Below are 14,348 nucleotides of genomic sequence, written 5' to 3'. Positions count from 1 at the left end.
ATAACCCATGGGAAGGTTTTATAAATTCACTGGTAGTGCCAGGTTTTGAGTGTGGAAGTTATATTAACTTTTTTTTGTTGTTGTAGTTTTTCCTTCTTTAAAACACTTTAAAACAGACTAAAGCACATGTATACCCATATGAATACAGCTGGAAACTCTTCCAACCTGCTCTCAACCAGCCAGATAGGAGCTAGCCTGGAAACCTCTGTAGTTGTACTAACACAGTGCCATACTTGAACTTGCATGCTTTGACTGGCCTAACAGATTTTGGAGATATAGTCAGAAATCTTTATGAAACAACCATACATGATTTGCACTTCTGTGCACTTCAGATCATGCTTCATCTTTGTGCACAGTTTGCAGCTCCTGATCAGCTGAGGTTCCTCCTTACAGCTTGCCCTTCTTTAGCTCCATAAGAGCAGCAGTGCAGAACCAGCTCACAGAGAGAAACCCTCCAAGAAATACTGCAGCAGCCAGGGCAATGATGGCCTCTTCCCCTCCCTCAGCCCACATGCTAAATGCAGATCAGCCTGATCTGGGATCCCAAACAGGCCCCAGGGGAAGAAATAGTCTTCAGCTGCAACTCCACCATTAGAGGTGGATCTTGTCCTTGTCCTTTAACACAGTCCACCTATGTGTCCTGCAGGGAATAAGACAGGAAGGGTTTAGCAGCTCTAACTCCTATTCTGTACTGAGGCATCTCATTAAACAAGAGGCTTATGAGTCATCCTTTTTTTTTGCCGCGACATTGCTGTGTTCTGCCTCTTGGAGCAAGCTTATGTCAGGCCAGCCTGGAGCATCAGCAGAGCAATGACAAACCTGTGCTCAAATCTGTCTGCGTCCTTGTCTGCTTTCAGCAGCCTATGCAGCTGAAGGAGCAGTGTGAGAGGAAACACAGAGAGAGGGATTTTAAACTCAGTCACATAAGCTAGTTTCCAAAACCCAGGTACTCATGCAAAGTACTTGTACATATGTAGTTATTTTCTGATGAAATACAACATAAGTGTCATATGAGGATTTATATCTTTGTCCAGTAAGATGAATAATAAATATTGATGTCTGCCAGTTATCAGAACTGCAAAACTTCAAAGTATTATATTAGTCTGTGGCCTGGTGATGGGTTTTCTTGATGGTTAAACCATAGATTTTCATATAGCCTCATTTTTCTTCCTCTCTCTTTAAAAGGTCAAGGCAGCTATTAAACGTATGTGTGGGAGAGGAAAAGACTTTCTGAGTCAACAATAGAAGTAAATAATCTTAGTGCTGGATTATCATAACAATGAGTTTATCTTCAAAAAGGAAGTAAGACAATACACATACAGGGCAAATGTAATAATTTAAAATTCATTTCTTTTACCTATGCCTCTCAGAACATCCAGATAAGCAGGAAATTCGAGGCCTGGAGATTGCAGAATAGATTAGTAAACTAGAATTAGATTAGTAAATTAAAATTTCACACTCTTCATAAGGAATGATTGCAAGGTTAGGTCAGATAAAATGCCAGAACTGGAGCAGGCTATGCAAAACAATGCTAAGACACACTTTCATTATGAATCAATTCAAAATAAGGAACAGAAAACTGCCAGCTACAAAATGTTTTATTTCCTTAACTCAGAGGCAGTAAGAAAAAGTCACCATCCTCAATGAGAAAGGAGAACTACCAATAAATGTAGCAGCAAGCACTCAGCTTTTTGATATTGTTAGGTTTCTGAAACAGAAACCGTTTTGAGTATTAGAGGCCACGGTGGTAGACACTCATTCTTCAGTGTTGCAGTATTTGGGTTTGGGTGACCGTGGTGCTTGCCTATAACACTGATTTGGCTTATCCAGATTACCTTGCGGTACAAATTCTTTGCTATGATGAGGTCAACTGTCCCCAACATGCCACAAAGACCCTGAATTTGAATTCTAATGTGTTACAGCCCAATGACTGTTTTCTGAGTACCTGTCTTACTATTTTTAGCTGCAGTTTTTCATGGCCTAAGGGTCTTTGCTTCATTTGTGGAGGCAAGTTCCTCTGCTCAAACTTCTTCTACTACTTTGTTTGAACAGCCAATCTTTGATTGCCAAATCTCTATTTCTGGGACTTGCTGATCTTACAGTTGTGGGAACGGCATGCACATTGCTTCAGAAAGTTCTACAAGAGGAGCAGGCAGCTTGAAAGCAGCTCAAGGAGTCCTGCTGTTGAGTAGTAGCAACAGAGATAACAGCATGAAGCAGTCAAGTGGACTGGAAAGTGAAAATGAGAGTTACACTTGACAGCAGATGGTATATTTCCTAGCAAGAATCATTGGAGAACAGGGAACCAGCATGATTTTGTGCTTTTCCATCTTTAGTCAGCTTTGGCTACACCCAGCGAGTACTGACATTAACTCTTACTCACAGTTTGGAACAGGATATGTACTTGTCAGAAAGGCAAACATCTGCATTACTATCGGTAGATAAATGTCTTTTTCTTTGGACTGTGTCAGAAGCTCTTTCCAGGCCTAGATCAAGTGCTGCATTTAGTATATACTCCTTTAGAGAAGATGGGACAAGCACTGTTACTCAGTTATCGTGAAACTAGCTGAATGACTTTAAGTAGTGTCATTCACTAACCTCTGTCATTTGGTTGGGCTGTTACATTACTGTATTGCATGGTTTTGTTGATTTGTGTTGTCTATTTGAACCATCCAGCTGTTATGTTATTTATATCTGAATACTGTAAATATTATGTTATCCTTGTCATCTTCTTTTTAAACAGAAGATGCAGGCTCCCAAATCTTTCTGCCACATCAAGTAGACATGGCTGCTCAGGTGGCTTCCGGGATGGCTTACCTTGAATCTCAGAACTATATTCATCGGGATCTGGCAGCCAGGAATGTTCTTGTTGGTGAACACAGTGTTTACAAAGTGGCAGACTTTGGACTTGCAAGAGTTTTTAAGGTGGGTTGTGAGAGGGTCAATTGCATTTACTTTAACTCTGGGGAACAAGGTGGAAGAGGTCAACTAAAGGATGAACTGTAGCCTCTGGATTGCTGGGTTATGGCGAAAGGCATGCCCAGGGAGAAAAGGACCCCTAACTTGTTCACTTGTAACCTCTACCTGCATTATCCCATGCAAAGTTAGAAGCTGGCCTGTGTGTTGGTGTCAGTCTGAAGATGGCATCCTGGTGTCTGCTTCCCACTCAGCCACCAAGGAAGGAGCCTGGCAAGCAATATCCTTTGCTGCACAACCTTTATCCACAGCACTAGTGTCTGCCACATGGAGTGAGATCACAGGAATGACGGCAAAATTATATTCCTGAGCCTGTAAGGGAAGGCTTATAAAAATGTATTGACAGCTATTCTCTCCTTGTTCACTTCCCCATTGCCTCCATGATGTTTGGGAGTGCAGGTAGCAATCTTAAAAGGTCCTTATGTCTCTCCATGACTAACAGTGGAGTTCATAAAGTGAGCTCTCAGAGCTTTAAATCGGATGCAGTTGCAAGTTTTTTGCCATTGCACTGGTTTTTTTCTCTAGCCCTTGAGGACATGGAATGCCAAGAAATGCTGACCAAGATCGCCCAAGTAAAGAGCTGTGGTTTAGAAATGAGATTTTCTACCTCAGAAAATGATTTGATCAGGGTTGGAAGGATTTGATTTGCCATATTTTATGGATTTCAATATGTAATCCATAATTTCTGAGGTCTTATTATTGTTTTTATTGATTTATGTTCTTGCACTGAGAGGGAAAAACAGACTAAAAAGCCTTCTGCTTCTTGTTTGGTTTTTTTTCCATTCAAGCAGCAGAAATTGAAGTTCATAAGAGAGTTGGATTTATTACATACTGAGGTATAGAATAATGGCTTGACAATGGCATCAAGGGACTTTGAAAGTGCTTTTTGCTTAATTTTGATTCTTCTAGTTATGCATAAGTTCAGATTGCATATTTTTTAACATGAAAAATATATATTTTTAAATGAACAATGCTTACAATGGATATTTCTCCTCTGTCCTCACTAGAGAGGGTAATAATTTACAGCTGTTGACATTTCTTGTTAAAACTGAACTTTACTAAAACACTCTGTCATAGAGCCATCTTGGCAGACATTCTTAGGAATATTCTGTCTCCTAAGCCAAAGCACTAACATGGTCACATGCAAAGATCCCAAAGAAGTAGGTGTGAGAAATGAAATCCGCATTTCTGTGTGCGTTAATTAGCATAATGAAATAATTTCTTGTTTTCAGAGATGAACATGGTCAAGATGCCAACTTGTATCAGTATGTAGATACAAACTAAGAACCAGTCTTTTCAAAACTATAGGGGATTACAGCTGGGAAAAGTACATTCTGTATTAAAAACAATCAAACAAACAAAATCTTGTACAGCTTTGCCTGGATTTGCATGTGAAAAACCTGACCAAGGGTTGGATGTGAATGATGTACACTAAATTACATTTAGGAATTAAAGAGAGAATAAATGTTCACAAAATTTAGATGTCTGTGCTATAAAACTTCAAGGATGTGATTCTACAAATTTGCAAGTAAATAATTTTTCTTCACGTCTTTCAGTCTTTCATCTTCACTTTACTTGAATTAATTGGACCCACTGTAAGCTAGTATGTTAATTGGAATCACTTAGAGTTTGTTCTTTGGTCCCCGAAAGCTGCTTAAGTGATTGTTATAAAAGTCAATGGCCCTTCAACACCGCAATAAATCACAGAAGAAAGGTTCTGAAATTCATTAGCTCTTGCTCTTGCCTTCTCTGTTTACTGAAGACCAAACGTGGAGCCATTTGGTCTCTAGTGTCAGCAGGATGCTTACACTGCCACTCCTGACAGACTTTTGAAATCTTTCATGCCAGGTCCAGAATTCACAGTAGCAGGTCATAATTAATCACAAGCCACTCCAACGCTGTGTGCTCTCTTGAAATGATAAATGCTTTAGAAAAGCCTCTGATGAATTGTAGCATTTCTCAACTGTGAAGCCCAATTCAACAATAAACTTCAGAAAGTGCGTGCTTTAATACCATGAAAGGCAACTGCTTGGCTAAAAGAGGATAAGATTAAGCACATGCTTAGCTTAGTCAGGTGCTTAAGTGCTTTGCTGAAGCAGATCTGAAATCAGGCTTGCTTCGTTTTACCCATGACAGGTAGAAAATGAAAATGTATATGAAGCTAGGCATGAAACAAAACTCCCAGTGAAATGGACAGCCCCAGAGGCAATCCGCTACAACAAATTCAGCGTCAAGTCAGATGTCTGGTCATTTGGAATACTTCTGTTTGAAATAATCACCTATGGAAAGATGCCTTATGCTGGTAAGTGCTTTTACCTAAAGAATGATGTCTAATGTTTTCTTGCTTTAAGAATGGCACACAAAAATGTTAAATGCCTGTACTACAGGCATGTTAAAGGGTTAAAACTGTAAATACAGAAAGAAGGCTGTTCAGTTGAGGTCCATTTAATGGGTCAGACCTTCTGGCTGCCCCAGGCTCCATGGAAGCTTTCCAAAGGCTGTGATTAGCAGCCATTCAAGCTTCCCTTCAATGGAGTCAACATGCATTGCACAGACACCTAAGCCAACTGGCTATTTCCCTCCAGCATCAGATCAAAGATGCCAAGTTTTGGAATGTGTAAAAAGGGAAGGTTTTTCTGTCCCCCGTTCTGCCCTTGTTTTTTTTTTTTTTTTAATTTATCTTTTTGAGGATATCTCATGGAAGAACAGATTATTATGTGTCAAGTGCTGTACAGGCACTTCAGGAAGAAGGTGTTTGAAAAACGAATCAGGGTGTTTTTACCCCCTTCCTTCATATTTGACTATTGCAGTGGAGTCTTCATAAAGAGAAAGATCACAAGAATTAGGAATGTCACCAACCTCAAAAGCAGATTTAATGGTATGAGAGGAGCTATTATTCCTAGCTCTGTGAGAAATGCTCAAGGAACTGTGGCTCCAATAACACGAGGTATCAGTGAGATGATTGACTGTGACTCATTTTGTGCTGGTGAGGAGAACACAAGGGAAGGACTAAAGCAAAAAAAAGTTATGCTGCATCTGTACAGGCCTGAGGGGTGTTGCATTCACCATAAACTACATTTCACAGGGTCCCAAACTGGTATTTCCTGTAAAAGGAAAAATTGATCTTGCTTTTTGATTGCCACCCTTACCTCCTGTGAAACTGTTCTGAAAAAAAAAAAAAAAAACCAAAGCAAAAAATCATCAGCTCTTTCTAATATAAGCTATAGGTGTGTGCATAAGCACACACACGTGCATAAATAAGCTATTCAAGTATAAATGGTATGTAACACTATGATTCTTGATATTGTCTGAAAGTATGTTCAGCATTATTCCTTTGCAAAGGCATAGCTTATCTGTAACTTTACAGTCGAAAATATCCTTTTGCCATGGGTATTTGCTTATTTGGTATTACTTTCAGGAGTTTGTCCTTGGTAATCACTTAGGAGAAGAGGTTACGGTGGCAGTGGGTAATGTACAGAGGAAACACCATTCAGAGATTTGGGAAAAGAAGTAAAGATGACACAATTCAAGATTTAATTTACAGAGTAGAAAATTGAAAGAGAACAGAACAATAGTCTTAATATATAAAGGTATAGCAAAGGTAGGGAAATGGATTCTTCTACACGACTTATGGTGACAGAGCAGGCAGAATGCCATTACATAGCTGCACCAGAGGAAACTTAGGGCTGAGATTAGGGAAAACTTTCTAAATGTGAGGAAAATTCAGCAGCAGGACAGATTTTCTTGGGAGATTTTGGAGTCGCTGAAACTAAAGAGATTTAGGAACAATTTAAGGGAAATAGATGTCAGAAAAATTCTGGCAAACCCAGGTGGTGGAGGAAAAGCCTCACACCCAGATGAACCCATTTGCTATGCTGCTCATGTGGTGCAGTCGAGGTGAGGGGGCTGGGAAATGCTGCATGTGGTTTGTAACTGCTGGTTTGGGGTCCTCTGGTGACTCCCGTGGGCTGTTGCCATCGAAGGGGGCCTGCTGAGGCCAGCTCTGCCCTCAGCCTGCACTTGCACCTCGCAGGGGAGCATCCCATTACATCCTCTTGGTAAGAGATAGGGACACACAGTGTCACTTAATAGACCCCGAGTATCCTGATGAACTCCTTTTGGCTTGCAGGTATGCCAGGACACCAGGTGATCCAGATGCTGGACAAGGGGTACAGACTTCCTCAGCCAGAGACCTGCCCGGCACCACTCTACCAACTGATGCTGCAGTGCTGGAGCGCGGAGGCGGGCGGGCGGCCCACCTTTGAGGCCCTCTGCGGACAGCTGGAGTGCTACTTCGAGACCGACTCCTCCTCCTATGCTCACGCTCAGGCCGTGGTGAAATGAACCCCCAGGCTGGGTCTGGGGGCAGATGCTAGCCAACATGGCTGAAGGGTGGGGGCCTGTGAAATCAGCCTAACCTCAGGTGTGGAGGTTATTAGGGGGTGCTGAGAAATTCTGCTACATTTTCATCCCCACGCAGATACTCAAAGACACTAAAAATTTTTGCTGCTGGCAAGTCTTCCACAAGACTAAGCATCAGGAAGCTGGAAGGCTGCATGCTTCTGAAAAATAAAAAGTCTTCTATTTATTTTTTAAAGAACAGATCACAAGAATGAACAAATTAAATGAGTGTTGTTCAATAACCATTGTAGCATTTTGTAATTTCTTTATTGGAATAATTATCTGCTCTTCCTTAGATTTTTGATTTCTACCAGGTTGATGCCATGAAGGAATGTGATGGCTCTGCACAGCAGGATCTGTGCTTCCAGACTCCTCTTACTGTAAAAAAAAATAACTGTGACTATGATGATGGCAGAATCGAGATTAATTGCCTTGCTTAGACTTGAAGTACACGTGCTTTTGCTATATCGGAAAATAAAACAGATGTTCATGGGAGAAAAGGAATTATTTTATTTGGTGGATGTAAAGAGTGATCTTTTTTTTTTAGTTTGTCTACTCTTCCTTTTCTACAAGAATAAACAAATTACTAGTTTTTTGAGGCTGTTTGTTCTTAATGTTGTTAAATACTGCCACAGAACTGATGAGTTATTGTCCGTTGAAGTGTAAGGTTTTGTTTTATAGTTCTTAATCTTAGGGATATTGGAGAAAAAGGTATTTTAACATGAACTCAATAATCACAGAATCACAGAATCGTCTAGGTTGGAGAAGACCTTGAAGATCATCCAGTCCAACCATCAACCTAGCAGTGACAGTTCCCAACTACACCACATCCCTCAGTGCTATGTCAACCCGACTCTTAAACACCCCCAGGGATGGGGACTCCACCACTGCCCTGGGCAGCCCATTCCGACGCCCAACAACCCGTTCTGTAAAAAAATGCTGCCTAATATCTAGTCTAAACCTTTCCTGGTGCAACTTGAGGCCATTCCCTCTTGTCCTATGACTTGTTACTTCGTTAAAGAGCCTCATCCCCATCTCTCTGCAACCTCCTTTCAGGTAGTTGTAGAGGGCAATGAGGTCTCCCCTCAGCCTCCTCTTCTCCAGACTAAACAACCCCAGTTCCCTCAGACGCTCCTCATAAGACCTGTGCTCCAGACCCTTCACCAGCTTCGTTGCCCTTCTTTGGACACGCTCGAGTAATTCAATGTCCTTTTTGTAGTGAGGGGCCCAAAACTGAACACAGGAATCGAGGTGCGACCTCACCAGTGCCGAGTACAGGGGTAAGGTCACTTCCCTGTCCCTGCTGGCCACACTATTTCTAATGCAAGCCAGGATGCCATTGTCCTTCTTGGCCACCTGGGCACACTGCTGGCTCATGTTCAGCCGGCTGTCAATCAACACCCCCAGGTCCCTCTCCGACTGGCAGCTCTCCAGCCACTCCTCCCCAAGCCTGTAGCGCTGCTGGGGGTTGTTGTGGTCAAAGTGAAGAACCCAGCATTTAGCCTTATTGAAACACATCCAGTTGGCCTTAGCCCATCGCTCCAGCCTGTCCAGATCTCTCTGCAGAGCCTCCCTACCCTCGAGCAGATCAACACTCCCACCCAACTTGGTGTTATCTGCAAACTTACTGAGGGTGTACTCGATCCCCTCGTCTAGATCATCAATAAAGATGTTAAACAAGAGTGGCCCCAAAACCGAGCCCTGTGGGACACCACTCATGACTGGCCGCCAACTGGATTTAACTCCGTTCACCACAACTCTTTGGGCCCGGCCATCCAGCCAGTTTTTTACCCAGCAAAGCGTGTGCCCATCCAAGCCACAAGTAGCCAGTTTTGCCAGGAGAATGCTGTGGGAAATGGTGTCAAAGGCCTTACTAAAGTCAAAGTAGACAACATCCACAGCCTTTCCCTCATCCGATAAGCAGGTCGTCCTGTCATAGAAGGAGATCAGGTTTGTCAGGCAGGACCTGCATTTCATAAACGCATGCTGACTGGGCCTGATCCCCTGGTTGTCCATTATATGACTCTTCATGGCACTCGAGATGACCTGCTCCATGACCTTCCCTGGCACTGAGGTCAGACTGACAGGTCTTAGTCTAATGTCTTAGTCTTTTAGAGTGACACCCTTTCCTATCCTGCTGCCCAGATCATAGATCCACTCGAAAAGGACAAGGCCCAGGGCAGGTCTAGGTATTTTTCAGAGGAGGTAACAATCCATGTTTCCATCTTCTCCAGATGTAACTTTAATATGGGAGATTTAAATAATAGATGATCCATTTTATTTTGTTCTATGGGGAAATGGAACCCAGGTGCTTCTGCTAGCAGTCTTTACAGCTACAGATTTTACAATTTTTTTTGCAGTTTTTCTAATTAACTACAATAGTAGTTCTGCTAAAATCTGATATCACTGTGACAGTTTTATGTTCTTAATTGTGAGGCTTAGAGAACCAAGTTTTAATTATTTACTTATGATTCATCAGTTAATTATTTAGCAACATAATCCATGAATTAAGAGCTGTACTGTGTTAACATAGTGTGAGCTCAGTGTAAGTGTGCTACCATTTTCCTCTAATATCAAAAAGGTATAAATAAATGAAAAGATTCATTACTTTAAAGGCTGGGTGGCTTTTATTACATCTTTTTCATTTTCTTTTCTTCTCTTTATACTTTAAATCCATTCATCTCAGTGCCTTGCTTCTAATTTTTAATTTCCTTTTCCCCTCCTCTACTTTTGGAAGGCAGCACACCTTTTTCTTTCATACACATCTCTTATGTACTTGCTATTCAAAACTCCTTTCTTTATATATTCTTCTCTTTCTATCTTACTACACTTAGAGTCTTTCTAACATTCTGTCTCTGTTCACCTTCATTTTCTGTGCAGTGTTTCTCCTTACTAACCCTCTTTATACTAATTACATTTCTAAAGCACAACACAGCGATAATTAATTAGCTGTCATAGCATCCATGCAATTTTGGAAAGTAGTCATCCACTCTAAAAGAAGATGTTAGATGGGTTTGCCAAACACATCATGATAAGAATTGGCATGGAAGGAACTGGGAGACTCCCAGGCAAAGTCTCCTACTGTCCTCCATCCATATTTGTTTTGAAACTCATGCTAGCTACTGGCTCATGGCCCCAACAAGATTTTATTTATGATTATCAAACCTCCATCAATCCATGCATCTCCCATCTGGCTGGGAGCTGTGTTTAACACTGTTACAGTATGAGGTTAGCAAATCCCACAGAGTAGGTTTATTTAATAAGAATAGGAATGCTGTTATCTGGGAAGATCTCTGCGTCAAACTTGCAGTCTTGGTGTTCAAGCACTATTTCTAACATGATGTTTCAGACTTAAAACATTGAGAATGTTGCAAATAAAAATTGAGTTTGCCCAGCTCAAAAAAACTGTTGATAAAAGAAATATAGTCTTAAAGAGCACAGATGCATGCAGTTCACAGGAGATGACTTGCCAGGAAAAATAAAAAAATTGACAGCAGGGAAATAACAATTTTCCGAATTCCGCATTATACCAACTGGTCCAAGCTCCTGTGTGCTGGCCACTGCCCTTGGGTGGAAGCTAGCAGGATCTTGTAGGACTCCACTGAATTGACAGCAGTAATTCTGAAGAAAGCAGACCTATACAATAAATATCTCCCTAAACTAACATATAGGGAATAGAAGATCTGTTCATTCAGCTAAATTGGATACCTTGCTCCTTAACTTCTCCTATAGTCAAAGGAGAGAGAAGGGCTCCTTGAGATGGTGAATCAGCGTGTCAAAATTGCATTTCTCCTCTGAAGCACTCCTGATGGGCTTCTTTCTGTTTGATGCTGTGAAGGTATCCAGGAGAGATGAGACTCTTTGTTGAGGGGTGTGCGCAAACTGAAATTAGTTATTTCAAGCTCCCTCTACCAAGTGTGACCTCAGGAACCACCTTTAGCTGATAGGAGCAGAAGCTGCAAGTGAGCTGTACCCTGCTGAGCTCTGTGAGGAGCAGGCACCCGCATGTGATATCCTCCAGGTGATGTGGCCTGGCACACCAGGCTGCTGCCGGCAGGCATGTTCCCCTGCTGCTGCATCCTGCCATTTTATCTCTTGTGCTTTCTCTTTGAATGCTTGCACAGCCGCAGCTAGTTAATGGAGTTTGTATCTGCCAGCTGTCTCTGGTATGTGCTGCCCAGGGTGGGAGATAAGCAGCAGCTTTGGCTAAAGCAGGAGGTAGATTTACTTTGGTGTGTCTCATTATAGGCACTGCATCAAATAAATTAGTTTATTTGTCTTCATCTTTGAGGTAGCATATGCATATTTGGCCTCCCCAAGGCGATGTACTGTAGGTGAAGAGGTTCAGTCAGCCTTTGTTTTCCATGCCTGAACACCATCTCCACCTCATTGCCATGTGTCCTGCACCCAGTGCACCCTCTTTTCTTAGCAGAAGTGCAAAGCAAGGAAAGGGAGGAAGGCAGGTAGGTGATGGGGCCCAGACATTCATCTTGCACTGGGTTGCTCTGAGAAAGTCTGGTGCCTGGTAGAGGCCCTTTGCCACTATCAACAATCCAGCTGAGGCCAAGCTTGGAAACCATAGATGCTGCTATGAGATCCAGTGGTTCCTCTTTCTGGCTTAAATCCATGCACTTGCCCTCACTCCCTTATTTTGCCTGTCCGTAAACTGCTGTTATACCAATGAAAGTGCTGCCACTTTCATTTGAGCTCTAACTTAGGGTCTCTTTTTCCCTGGGCTGGCAGGGGAACAAGAGAGAGAAAAATCAGCAATACAAAGGAATCAGCAAAGCTCTGGAAGTAGAGAGAAATGTGGAAGATTAATCATTTGTTCTCAGCTCTTTCTCTCCATATTTTTGCAGTCAAATGGATCCATTACCGAGAAAGATTGGAGGAAGAAGGCAGCAAAGGGTGATAAACCTTCACAGAGTTCAATTTGCTTACAGGCAATGCAACAAGCAAAACTATACCTTTCCAAGTCCAATTCCATTTTATAATAATTTTATTTATATGACAGATAACAATTATATTGAGAAGTCTTTGCTATGACTTGTTTTAAATTAAACATCAGGGTTATCATTTCCAGTTATAGTGCACAGCGAGATGGGTTTAACTTATCTCATTCTATTCTTGAGGCCTTTTATGTTCAAGGTTCTGCTAGAGCTATCTATTGCACTTGTTTTTACCTGATGGATCATGGAGGGAAAATAATGGATTCAGTTATGAGAAACAGTAATAGATTTTTTTGAACTGACATAAATTTCTATGTTTAGATAGAATAAAAGGATCAGGAAGAGATAAGTTGAGTTTTCTACAATAGACCAGTCCTTGTGAAATTCACTTCACATAAATTGTACTGAGACGTCTTTTATGTAATGTTTTATTTATGTAATTCAGTTATTCTTTGAGAACTAAATCATTTTATGTGGTCTTACAAAAGATAACTTGAAAATGTCCAACCAGAAAGAAATAACCTCTATTTTTCTTAAACTCTTCATTCTTCAGGAAGTTATGGAGCAATGCAATTGAACTGTAAGTGTTAGGAAGTCCCTAGTGTTTATTTTTGACTCCTATTGGAGAACCTTTGCTCAATCTGTATTCAAGAACACATGCAGGGATACTAAACACGTGATAGGGCAACAGGGAACCTTCTATCACTTGTAGTGCTTTCTGTTTTTGGTCCATTATATCTTGTACTTGCTCTCTGAATGACTTGACTATGAGCAGCAATTTTCTTTGTGTAGATTTGTAACTTATAGCATGCAAGGAACTGAACCAGCAGAGTGCATTATTTTATTGTGGTTCAGGCTCAACAAACTATTAGTGCCTAGAAATGGAGCATATGACTCATTCAGGTGATGGCTCCTTATGCTCTCCTATGTGCTTCTGTTTCACGCCTTTAAAAAGTGCTGTAGTATCATGCCCACTCAGTGCTCCCATGGTCATTGCGACTCACTGGTCAGCTGTTTGTAGAGCATGGATCTTGGAGAAGATAAAAATGCTGCACATCGGAGTTGTGCCACTGTGCTCAAGGACATACAGATGTGTGGTATGTTTTTATGGAAAGCTGTGTGGCTTCCATTCTGTTTCATCAACATCTGGGCCAGATGTGTTCTCCAGTGTGTGACAGATGCCTGCCTCAGTCACCTGCTGCAAAAGTTTGCTCGGAAAATCTCTGCATATGCTCGAACAAAATACTGAACCAGGGTCTGTGAAAAAGAGTTCATTCTATCCACGCTTACTATTAGCAAGTCCATGTAATTTATTTTTTCATTCTCAGGCTTCTCAGGAATGACTAATACAGAAGAAAAAAATCAATGACATGTATAAGCAAGCTGGGGAAATCACTGAAAAGTACTTTGGCATTTTAATCTTCACAGCTACACTGTGCTGAAGAATTCAATCCTTCCTTATTTTGGTATAGAGAAAATAAAAATGTACATTTGAAGCATACTGTATCCTAGAAATGAATTTTAGCCAATTCCTGGATCTAAATATCATTAGGACTGAAAAATGTGATAGAAATTGTACCTTGGCTCCCACTACTATTTTCACCAGTATAAACTCTGCTATTAGGCAGATATGTGAGAAGGCAGGTATACAACAACTTCTTTATTTCTTCCCCCTCCCCAAGTTCTTTATCAATATTATTACAGGAAGGTTAAAATTCCCACAGAGTGAAAGAGGCTTAAGATATGCTGAGAGATAAGTTTTTTCTGTTCTTTTTCTAAAGTTAAAAAAAAAGTTGAGCCTTGAAGATTATTCACAAAACTACTCTTCAAATAAAAAAAAGAAGAAGAAATGTCTGAAGTTTTTATCATATTCTGACAATTGTTCATGTCTTTAGAGAAGACAATGATAAAGCATTTCAGAACAAGCAGTTGCTGCTGAATTTGTAAAAAACACTCTTTGGTTAAGCTGATTGTGCAATATACACTATTAAAGAAAAGCAAAGCATATTGCACTGTATTATT

General features: G+C 41.0%; 1 protein-coding gene across 1 annotated transcript in view; it reads left to right on the top strand.

Annotated features, from left to right (window-relative positions):
• The window catches only part of FRK (fyn related Src family tyrosine kinase), a 55,198-nt gene extending 47,229 nt beyond the window's left edge, over positions 1 to 7,969 (top strand). The window contains exons 6-8 of the mRNA XM_074862335.1: positions 2,744 to 2,925; positions 5,113 to 5,278; positions 7,106 to 7,969. Coding sequence (XP_074718436.1) covers positions 2,744 to 2,925; positions 5,113 to 5,278; positions 7,106 to 7,320 — 563 coding nt within the window. The 3' untranslated portion in view covers positions 7,321 to 7,969. The remainder of the gene's footprint in view (positions 1 to 2,743; positions 2,926 to 5,112; positions 5,279 to 7,105) is intronic.
• Positions 7,970 to 14,348: the final 6,379 nt, after the last annotated feature.

Source organism: Strix uralensis, chromosome 3 (assembly GCF_047716275.1).
Source record: "Strix uralensis isolate ZFMK-TIS-50842 chromosome 3, bStrUra1, whole genome shotgun sequence".
NCBI lineage: Eukaryota > Metazoa > Chordata > Aves > Strigiformes > Strigidae > Strix > Strix uralensis.
Note: the sequence above shows the minus strand (reverse complement) of the source record. Positions and strands in the feature narration are given on the sequence as shown.